Source organism: Molossus molossus, unplaced genomic scaffold (assembly GCF_014108415.1).
Source record: "Molossus molossus isolate mMolMol1 unplaced genomic scaffold, mMolMol1.p scaffold_m16_p_21, whole genome shotgun sequence".
NCBI lineage: Eukaryota > Metazoa > Chordata > Mammalia > Chiroptera > Molossidae > Molossus > Molossus molossus.
The window spans coordinates 49,955,896-49,967,075 of NW_023425357.1; the positions used below are offsets into that span (position 1 = coordinate 49,955,896).

Consider the following 11,180-nt stretch of genomic DNA (forward strand, 5'->3'; position numbering starts at 1 on the left):
TGAAGTGAAAGCCTGTTAATGTCATTTCATCAATCGTAGTTACAGAGAACAGGCCATGAGACATGGCTTTGCTATTTTCAGTCAGAGAAGTGTGGGTCTGAGTGTGTGGCAAGGGCGCCGTCCGAGGGCGCCGTCCGAGGGCCCCGTCCGAGGGCCCCGTCCCAGGGCGCCGTCCCAGGGCCCCGTCCCAGGGCCCCGTCCGAGGGCGCCGTCCCAGGGCCCCATCCGAGGGCCCCGTCCGAGGGCCCCGTCCCAGGGCGCCGTCCCAGGGCCCCGTCCCAGGGCCCCGTCCCAGGGCGCCGTCCCAGGGCCCCGTCCCAGGGCGCCGTCCGAGGGCACTGTCTGTGCTGCAGTCACAGCATTTCCGGCCTCGCCCCATGCTTTCTCCGGAGCGTTCATTTGCTTCACGAGAAAACTTTCCAAATGAAAAGCAGAGAGGTTTGAGTTCAGATTTCATCTGTCTCCTGCCCCCACAGAGGGTTACAAATAAGATAAAGCAATCTAAGAACAAGAAATGTTCATATGTGAAACTAGTAGATGTTCCGGTACCTTCCGTGGGCTGTGCAGGTGCTGCGGCCTGGCGGTGCCAGGGCAGGGAAGCGCCCGTGCCCAGGCGGGGAGGCAGTGTGGGATTCGCGCTGTGGTCAGGGCGAGAGGTGACCGCGCTGTGGTTTCCGAAGCCCCGGCAGCTCTCCACTCCTCAGCGTGACCGGCTCCTCTGGCTCTCGCTGAACCGACCCAAGCCCACAGGTCTGGGGGGCCCTGGGCGCTGTCCTCCGACACCTTCTCTGGGGGTGCAGTGCCCGCCAGTCTGGAGGGCCCTGGGCGCTGTCCTCCGACACCTTCTCTGGGGGTGCAGTGCCCACAGGTCTGGGGGCCCCTGGGCACTGTCCTTCTACATCTTCTCTGGGGGTGCAGTGCCCACAGGTCTGGGGGCCCCTGGGCACTGTCCTTCTACATCTTCTCTGGGGGTGCAGTGCCCACAGGTCTGGGGGCCCCTGGGCACTGTCCTTCGACATCTTCTCTGGGGTGCAGTGCCCACAGGTCTGGAGGGCCCTGGGCGCTGTCCTCCGACACCTTCTCTGGGGGTGCAGTGCCCGCAGGTCTGGGGGGCCCTGGGTGCTGTCCTCCAACACCTTCTCTGGGGGTGCAGTGCCCGCAGGTCTGGGGGGCCCTGGGCGCTGTCCTCCAACACCTTCTCTGGGGGTGCAGTGCCCGCAGGTCTGGGGGCCCCTGGGTGCTGTTTTCTGACACCTCTGGGGGTGCAGTGCCGCTGGCCTGGGGCTACACTTTGAGCCATGATTCTCTAGGAGACGCGTTTCGGCGGAGTTCTCCGGTTTAGCTTAAAGACCGTGCCCCTCTGTCTCAGCATCCCCCCCTCGTATGAAAGTCTAAGTCTAGGTGTGTGCCTTTTTGAGGTTGGCTATTAACAGCCTTGTCTTTCCTTTTTCAAAAAATAGCAAAACATCGAATTGCTCATAAACCTCACTCCAAACCCAAAACTTCAGATATTTTCGAAGCAGATTTTGCAGATGATATAAAATCCAAGGATTTGCTTGCTGACCAGGAACTGTGGGCTCGGCTTGAAGACCTGGAGAGACAAGAAGAGTTGCTGGGTGAACTTGACAGGTACCTGATGACAGCCCCTCCCAGGGAATTGTCCCACGTCTGTTCCTCATGTGTGCTCTTGGAAGAGGTGCAGCAAAGCAGAGAATGTCAACACAGTGACCTGCCACCCTAAGATAAATGCCACTTCTCCAGGGTACTCCCTTGCAGGGCTGTGTTCATGTGCACGCCCGCACGTGTGTAAGGTGTGCTTGTGGTCAGCACCGCTGTTTGTGTAATTACAACGTTCAGCCATACTCGACACAGTGACGTGCTACGATAAACCAGTAGCTGACTTATACTAGTTATGAGTGTGTTGTATGTTACATCTCCAATGAAATATTTTGTGTTATAGTCAGGATCATGTTGTATATTGGAGTAACTTGTTAAAAAGAAAGATTTGCTTTAAGTTCGTGACTGTGGACTGTGTGTCCGAGCTTTCTTCTGCAGATGTGTGTTTAGCGAGCAGCCAGTGGTAACCTGGTCGGGTGTGTGTCTGTGAACCTTGACAGACCGCCGTCTCATGTGCACGTGAGCGCTCACTCGGGACGCCGAGTGCCCCAGGAACTCACTGCAGAGACCCCGGGGGGCTCCGCCCCATCAGGACCACGGGCGCAGCCCGTCCTGTGTAAAATAGGACGTGGAGCACACAGGACGGTATTTTTTTCCTGCCTTTTAACCAATAAATTCTTAGGCCTTTTTGATTAACAGGTGCTATTTCATTTTTAAAAATCAGTTTTGAGCCCTGGCCAGTGTGGCTCAGTTGGCGCTGTCCTGTGCACCAGTAGGTTGCCAGTTCGATTCCTGGTTAGGGCACGTGCCGGGTCGCTGGCGGGCTGCGGGGGGGGGGGGGGGCAGGCGGCGGGCAGCCAGTCGATGTTCCGCTGTCACATCGATGTTTCTGTCTCCCTCTCCCTTCTTCGCTCTAAAATAAGCCAATAAAAATCTCTGAAAATTATTTTAAAAAATTAGTTTTGAATCTTGTGATTTTTGTTCTCTTATTTTGCAGGATGGTGTTTTTGGTTTCTATTGCATTTTTGGTTTTGATATTTTATAAGGTCCTCAAACTCTTTGTAGAATGAAGCATGAAAAATGTGCATATATGATATATATATAAAATTATATTTATGTGCACATGTGTAAATTTGTTATTTAAAAAAATTACATACTTGTAAATGTTCCTGATGTAGAAACAGATGGACAATAAAAATGCGTATATTCTGTGGCTTTAATTTCGGATCTTTAAACAGATATAGAGACCTTTGAATTTCTGAAAAATTTATGGTCGTATTATTTACACTGTACTTATATTTTGTATGGCCAGGGTCCTCCATGGAGAGATGAAGAAAATCATCTACTCTATTCTACTCATGTTTAAATAACTACAGTGTACAGAATCAGCATGGAAACTAATGTTTTTCTGTTTATGTCATAAAATTTCTGTTCATCTAGAATTCTAGTTTAAAAAGTATCCTATTCAAAATCTTAATTTTTACCCACGAAATGAACTGAAAATTAGAAAATGTAAGCGTCCAGCACATTGGTTTCATTTTGCTGTTTTTCTCCTTTTCTCGACTAGCAAGCCTGATACTGTGATTGCAAATGGAGAAGACACAGGGTCTTCCGAAGAGAGGGAAGACCCGGGCGGCAGTGTGGATACGGCACGTCCGGGGCCCGAGGCTGCGGCTCCCAGCTGTCGTCTCGGGGACGCCACCAGTTCAGAACTGCGCCGTGGGCAGGAGGGCAGTCTCTCGAGCGCCTCGGTGAACGGCTCGCACTCCTGCCGCAGCCGTGAAGATGACGACGGCGACAGCGATGGCAGCGAGGACGATGAAAGTGTCCTCGATGCCTTGGGGGCTGGAGACTGTTCTGTGCCAACAATATACTTTTCTCACACCGTCGAACCTAAGCGGGTTGGTATACTTCTAACTGTACTGATTTCGCATATTCTTTAACAGAACCGTATTAACAGTGATTAATGTTAATAGTGCCAAACAAGAAGACCATCTTTTGCCTCTTGTTCCGACCAATGTATCGAAATCGAAAAAGAAAAAAAAAGTTGAAATAGTTAGCTAGCACTGGGCCATGGTTCTCTGAAGCTACAGTGGAACAGACTGGTTTGGGGTCTGGGGGGTCGGGTGGCAGTGGCAGCTCCTGTACCCCCTGCCCCTCATTCCAGTTCCCTGGGGGCCGGAGTCAACGGTGCTGTGGGCGGTCTGGAAGTGAGGCGCTGGCTGCGTTGCTGCGTGTACCAGGTCGTTGTTTCTGTGGGGCATAAATGAATAGGAACATCATGAGCGAGAAGGACAATTTTAGGAGGAAGTAAGAATTGGCCTCTTTCTGACCGAGTAAGTGTAAACACCTGGTTAATCATCACGTCAGGATTTGGGCATTTGAGAACTGGGGTTACTGCGGGCATCGTCTGGCACAGGGCTATAAGCTTCTCTTCAGTACCCCGAGGCGTCGGTTCCGCCCAGCCTACTGCCGGGTATTCAGGGCTGATGGGGCCACAGGCTCTGCTGAAGGAAGACGGGCCCTCGAACCCTCTGCTGCCCTCTCCAGGGGCCACAGCCTACGCCCAGGAGCCCGGGGCTTGTCCAGTCGTCTCTTCCCAGGGACACTGGAGCCCGTGGGGACCACGGTGCCGGTTCGCAGTCAAGGGGGACTCTCGTCGGGGCGTGGCGCTCCTTCCCCCGGGCGCCCTGCAGGGGGCGCCTGCTCAGCACTGGGAGCCGTGACGGTTGTTCAGGGACAGTTTAGAACATCCTTGCTCTTCCCTGGTCCCTTACGTTACCCCTGCTCTGACGTGAAGTGAATAATGATACGTTTCTTCAGTGCTCTAATACTTCAGATAAAGGGAGCACCTACTGAATTCTGTCGGAAAATAATTAGTCAGTAGACAGCTTGTTTTTTTATTCTTTAGGCTTTAAATATTTCTTACGTCCAGATAGAGAAGCAGGAAGAGTAATAATGTCTGCGGGGTGTCGGGGGCCAGTGCGGTAGGAGGCCCAGTGGGGACACAAGGAGTAAAGAGTGTCTGCGGGGTGTCAGGGGGTGCAGTGCGGTAGGAGGCCCAGTGGGGACACAGGAGTAAAGAGTGTCTGCGGGGTGTCGGGGTGCAGTGCGGTAGGAGGCCCAGTGGGGACACAGGAGTAAAGAGTGTCTGCGGGGTGTCGGGGTGCAGTGCGGTAGGAGGCCCAGTGGGGACACAAGGAGTAAAGAGTGTCTGCGGGGTGTCGGGGTGCCGTGCGGTAGGAGGCCCAGTGGGGACACAAGGAGTAAAGAGTGTCTGCGGGGTGTCGGGGGCCAGTGCGGTAGGAGGCCCAGTGGGGACACAGGAGTAAAGAGTGTCTGCGGGGTGTCGGGGGGCAGTGCGGTAGGAGGCCCAGTGGGGACACAGGAGTAAAGAATGTTTGCGGGGTGTCGGGGTGCAGTGCAGTAGGAGGCCCAGTGGGGACACAGGAGTAAAGAGTGTCTGCGGGGTGTCGGGGGCCAGTGCGGTAGGAGGCCCAGTGGGGGCACAGGAGTAAAGAATGTTTGCGGGGTGTCGGGGTGCAGTGCAGTAGGAGGCCCAGTGGGGACACAAGGAGTAAAGAGTGTCTGCGGGGTGTCGGGGGGCAGTGCGGTAGGAGGCCCAGTGGGGACACAAGGAGTAAAGAGTGTCTGCGGGGTGTCGGGGGGCAGTGCGGTAGGAGGCCCAGTGGGGACACAAGGAGTAAAGAATGTCTGTGGGGTGTCGGGGGCCAGTGCGGTAGGAGGCCCAGTGGGGACACAAGGAGTAAAGAGTGTCTGCGGGGTGTCGGGGGGCAGTGCGGTAGGAGGCCCAGTGGGGACACAAGGAGTAAAGAATGTCTGCGGGGTGTCGGGGGCCAGTGCGGTAGGAGGCCCAGTGGGGACACAAGGAGTAAAGAGTGTCTGCGGGGTGTCGGGGGCCAGTGCGGTAGGAGGCCCAGTGGGGACACAAGGAGTAAAGAGTGTCTGCGGGGTGTCGGGGGGCAGTGCGGTAGGAGGCCCAGTGGGGACACAAGGAGTAAAGAGTGTCTGCGGGGTGTCGGGGGGCCGTGCGGTAGGAGGCCCAGTGGGGGACACAAGGAGTAAAGAGTGTCTGCGGGGTGTCGGGGGGCAGTGCGGTAGGAGGCCCAGTGGGGACACAAGGAGTAAAGAGTGTCTGCGGGGTGTCGGGGGGCAGTGCGGTAGGAGGCCCAGTGGGGACACAAGGAGTAAAGAGTGTCTGCGGGGTGTCGGGGGGCAGTGCGGTAGGAGGCCCAGTGGGGACACAAGGAGTAAAGAATGTCTGTGGGGTGTCGGGGGCCAGTGCGGTAGGAGGCCCAGTGGGGACACAAGAGGAACAGAGAACCCTGAACAGGGTTGGTTTTATTTTTTAGTTTGATTTCTAGAAATTAGGGGTGGTTTAAAAACTTTAAACATTTAAGCATTCTCTACTATTGCTTTTATTATTAAAAATTTTTTTTTCTTTATTGATTTTAGTGAGAGAGGAAGGGAGAGGGAGAGAGAGAGAGAAATATCGATGAGAGAGAACGTGGATTGGCTGCCTCCTGCATGTCCCCCACTGGGGATCGGGCCCACAGCCTGGGCCTGTGCCCTGACCGAGAATCGAACCAGCGACCTCTGGGTGCAGGGTCCACGCTCAACCACTGAGCCACACCGGCCAGGCTCTATTGCTTTCATGACTTAAATTTTATATTGTTACAGTTGTGCCCTTGTCTTGAAATGCATGATGTAAGTGAAAGTCACATCAAAGTGATGGGTGTTGGGACAGTGCGTAGTGTACATCGCGCAGTTTAATGTGCAGCCGACCCCGACCAGTGCGGGGACTGACCCCACACAGCCGAAACTCTGTGTGACGCCGACTCCCAGGACACCTGGGCGCAGATAACACACCTTCGTAGGCTGTCGAGCTGTCGGCACCGCGAGCTCACGGCCTCTGTCCACCAGGTGGCCTGTCAGCACTGCCGGGGCTGCGTCACACGGTGCGCGCACGCCGCGCACTGACAGCGTGGAGGCGGCCACGCCCACCGGCAGGTGTGGCGTGCGCGCCCCGCTCCTTGGCAGGTGCAGCGCGGCCGCCGCAGGTGGCGGAGACGTCCCGTCTCCAGAGGTCCAGGGCACTGACTGAACACCTGTGCGGCCAGACGTGTGGTTCAGGGCCTTCTGTCTGCTTCTGAGGGTGGAGATGGTCGTTAATGGATGTGCTCAGTGCTGTGGAGCCTGTTAAGGGGAAGGCGGACATCCGGGCCCTGTCTGACTCAGCAGGTCATGGTGGAGGGAGGCGCGGACGCGCGCTGCCCCTCCCCTCCCCTCCTTCAGGGCCGAGCGCATTGGCTGAGCGTTGACCTCGACTTCAGATCTCAAAAGGATTGTCATTTTTTGCTGTGAACTTTTTAGGTTCGAATAAATACTGGGAAAAATACCACTTTAAAATTCAGTGAGAAGAAGGAGGAAGCCAAACGGAAGCGAAAGAACAGTTGCGGCGGTGGCCACCCTGCCCCGGAGCTGCCCACCATTAGGACCCCCGCCGACATCTACAGGTGAGCAGCTGCCCAGCAGCCGGGCCTCTGCAGGCACTGGGCGCGGGCGGTCCCGGCCACGAGGCTGCTGGTCCACTGGGCGCGGGCGGTCCCGGCCACGAGGCTGCTGGTCCACTGGGCGGGGGCGGTCCCGGCCACGAGGCTGCTGGTCCACTGGGCGGGGGCGGTCCCGGCCACGAGGCTGCTGGTCCACTGGGCGCGGGCGGTCCCGGCCACGAGGCTGCTGGTCCACTGGGCGCGGGCGGTCCCGGCCACGAGGCTGCTGGTCCACTGGGCGCGGGCGGTCCCGGCCACGAGGCTGCTGGTCCACTGGGCGCGGGCGGTCCCGGCCACGAGGCTGCTGGTCCACTGGGCGGGGCGGTCCCGGCCACGAGGCTGCTGGTCCACTGGGCGGGGGCGTCCCGGCCACGAGGCTGCTGGTCCACTGGGCGGGGCGGTCCCGGCCACGAGGCTGCTGGTCCACTGGGCGGGGCGGTCCCGGCCACGAGGCTGCTGGTCCACTGGGCGCGGGCGGTCCCGGCCACGAGGCTGCTGGTCCACTGGGCGCGGGCGGTCCCGGCCACGAGGCTCCTGGCCCAGAGCCCTCGGAGTGTCACTCACTTTCTCCGTTTCCCCTCGCTGCCAGTGCTTTCAAAACCTCCCTCGTTTTTCTAGTCAGAAATGTACCTTAACTTTCTAAATGAAAGTGTGTTTCCGGTGGGCCCGGCGGGGGCCTTTTCACGGGGCCGCAGGACAGTGCGCTCCGCCCTCGCTGAGCTGGGCCAGAACGGGGTCGGCTGTACCGCCCACGCGGGCTGCGGAAGGTTCCACTGTCGGCTACGTGGGAGCAGGGCACTGGCAGGGTTTTGGCCAATCAAGCTGTTGTCACCCAGAACGTGTTTATAAGTAAAGTGCTGTTTTATGAGGCCCCGCGTTACTTTTTCAAAAGCACAAACTATGTTAGTGGAGGCTCCAGAGTTATTTTGATTGTGAAAATTTTAGAAATGCATTGGAGTGAAACGTTTCAGATTAATTTCTAGGAAGGATTTTCACAGATGGGGTAACTGTCCCAGGGAGCTCCTAAGGGGTGTGCTCGCGGCTCCACAGGGTCTTCGTGGACCTCGTGAACGGGGAGTACGTGCCCCGGAAGTCCATCCTGAAGTCACGCAGCCGGGAGAACAGCGTCTGCAGCGACACCAGCGAGAGCAGCGCCGCCGACTTCGAGGAGCGGCGTGGGCTGCTGCGGAGCCTCAGCTGCGAGGACGCCTGCAGCGACCCCTGCGACAGCATTCTGGAGGAGGGGCTGCCTCCCGCGTCGGGGGCCCCTGAGGTGTGTGCTCTGTCAGTCCTGGGCAGCTCTGAGAGGTGGCTGCCCCTTCAGAGGGGCGCCCCTGGTTCCTGTCGGTGCTGGGAGGTGTTTCTTTAGGGGACCGTCCTGTCCTGTGTCAGGTGCAGCTGTCCGAGCTCCCAGGTGTGGTCTGTAGTTCATCTCGCAGCCTTTGCTTTGTTTACTTATTTTTATCCTCACCAAGGACATTTTTGCATTTATCTTCAGATAGAGTGGGAGGGAGAGAGGGAGAAAGAGAGAAACATCCATGTGAGAGAGACACATGGAGTGGCTGCCACCCACACGACCCAACGAGGGCTGGGGACAAACTGCATCCGAGGTTCGTGCCCTTAGTGGGAACTGAACCCAGGACTCTGGTCCCGGGCGGACGTTTTAACCGCAGAGCCAAAGGGGCCAGAGCTATTTTATTTATTGACGTTGAATGTCTGGGTAATGGCATTGTTTATCTTGTAGCTTCACTTTATACATGTATTTACTCTCAGAAGTTACAGGACTTAATCAGTGCCAGGCTTGTACTGTTTAGATAACTAATAATTTATTAAGAAATACTATTCAAGCCCTGGCCCATGTGGCTCAGCGGTTGGAGCATCGACCTGCGCACCAGAGAGTCCCGGGTTCGGTTCCTGCTAGGGGCACGTACCAGAAAAACACAACAAAACACTATTCAAGTAATACATTGTCTTAGGTAATTTTGTACCCTTGGTACACAAAGGTAAGCAAACGTACGTGAGAGTTTCCATGTCCGATTTTATTTTATTTATTTATTTATTTATTTATTTATTTATTTTTATCCTCACCCGAGGACATTTTTCCATTTTTTGTTCAGGTAGAGTGGGAGGGAGAGAGAGGAACAGAGAGAGAGAGAGAGAGAAACATCGATGCGAAAGGAACACATCCAGTGGCTGCCACCCGCACAACCGACCAGGACCGGGGACAAACTGCAACCGAGGTACATGCCCTTAGCGGGAACCGAACCCGGGTCTCTCAGGACCGCAGGCCCACGCTCTAACCGCGGAGCCAAACCGGCCAGGGCTCCATGTCCGATTTTAGTTTGTACATAATGAGTCTTAGAAGATGAAGTTCCAAACACCAGACGTCTAAGAGTGCTGCCGGGTTTCATAGGCGGCTGCGCAGCGGTCTGTGCGGATGCGTCTCGGTTCGGGCCCAGCTGCGCGCACGGCCTGTTGCAGTGCAGCAGAGCCAGTGCCCAGGCGGCGCCAGACCGTTGCTGGTGGGGCCTTCGTTCCCGTCCACAGACGCAGGATGGAGGATTTTGTGGGATCTTCCGTGGACATTCTTGCCTTACTCTGCCCTTGTCTTCCAGGCCTTTTCTGGGACCGTCATAGAAAAAGAGCTGTCGCCCTGCCTGACCCCACACCCGGCCGCGGCCCACCCTGCGCTGCCCGCGATTCCTGAGCGGAAGGAGCTGGTGTCGGAAGCATCAGACGCTGTGAAGAGGGTTTCCAAGTTCAAAGCTGCCAGATTGCAGCAGAGAAACTAGGCCCTGCCTAGGAAATGGGGTTCGTGTCCTGAACCCAGTCTGCGCTGGTTCAGCACACACTGCAAATGCGTCCGCGCGGCTGGAGCCCAAGTGTCCTGAGTTAACTGGGAAGCAAGTTCCGCTGCTTTCGGCGGCATCCGGAGGTCAGCGACTGCGGTACCGACTGTCCAGCCCGTGTGGCCGCTCTGAGCACGGTCCCCTCTGGCCGGTTCGCCTAGAGGCGCGGTGCGGCTGCTCGGGCTCCTCCGGGTGCTGTCCGCTGCTGGACACGCGGTCCTGTGCCGCCGGGCGTGCACACCACGCGGCCGGGTCGGGCCTCGGAACGCCCAGACAGCAGTTCTGTTACTTGCTTTAGCATTTCAAAGGCACTTTAAAAAATCTACTTGTGAGTTTTGCAGCTAGGTGGCTGTTCACCGCCCTTCCCCGTGACGGTCACTGTCATCTCGACGGCAGGAAGTGCGCTGTGGCCTGGGGGAAAGTCGCTTTGTCGGAAGAATGGGATTTTGTAAAACATTTTTTTTCAAGTAAAAATTTTATGAAACTTGGTCTCGAAAATGTTGTGAACTTTATTATTCAAAATCGAGTATGAACATGTGTGATTTATCTGCGGGCTACACACACTGCGGAGCACACCCTGCCTTCTCGGTCCCGGGAGCTCTGTCCTGGGTGGGCCGTCGCACCGGCCTTGTGCTGGGGAGACAGAAAGGCTGTCTTCATGCTTAAAAGATCTTTTTAAAATAAGAAATTTTATGTTCTAGTCTTCCCGCCACTTTCATTCTCTAAGGCTACTTTTCTATCAGTAGATAATTGCAATATATCCACTTTTAGCAAAACTCCTTAAAATACGGAAATTGATGCTAACCCAGAAAAGGCCGTGGCCAGCGCGGCCGTCGGCCTCGGCGAGCTGACTGACATGCAGCTTCAGAAAGATTCCGCACCGGAACTAGAGTAAGCCATCAATGCCGTCCAGCCGTTTCACGCCAGCGTTTGAAGGCTATTTATAGCTGCTTTAATGAATTCTTGCTTAAACAAAGTGAAATTATGTCCTAGAAAAGTAGAAGCTATTTGTAACTAGAGCAGCACAACTGTAAAAGTTTCATGAAGATGTATTTTAATAACCAGGGGTGAGCTTGAACCCCCACACGTCTGGATCCACAGCAGAGGCAGGAGGGGTGTTCTTTGGCAAATTCTGATCAAC

General features: G+C 55.9%; 1 protein-coding gene across 3 annotated transcripts in view; it reads left to right on the top strand.

The window, feature by feature from the left end:
- URI1 (URI1 prefoldin like chaperone) overlaps positions 1–10,477 on the top strand; it is a 45,265-nt gene extending 34,788 nt beyond the window's left edge. For all 3 annotated transcript variants that reach the window (XM_036275435.1, XM_036275437.1, XM_036275436.1), the window contains 5 exons: positions 1,461–1,629; positions 3,185–3,518; positions 7,012–7,154; positions 8,241–8,463; positions 9,806–10,477. In XM_036275435.1, the coding sequence (XP_036131328.1) occupies positions 1,461–1,629; positions 3,185–3,518; positions 7,012–7,154; positions 8,241–8,463; positions 9,806–9,982 (1,046 nt within the window). In that variant the 3' untranslated portion in view covers positions 9,983–10,477. The remainder of the gene's footprint in view (positions 1–1,460; positions 1,630–3,184; positions 3,519–7,011; positions 7,155–8,240; positions 8,464–9,805) is intronic.
- Positions 10,478–11,180: the final 703 nt, after the last annotated feature.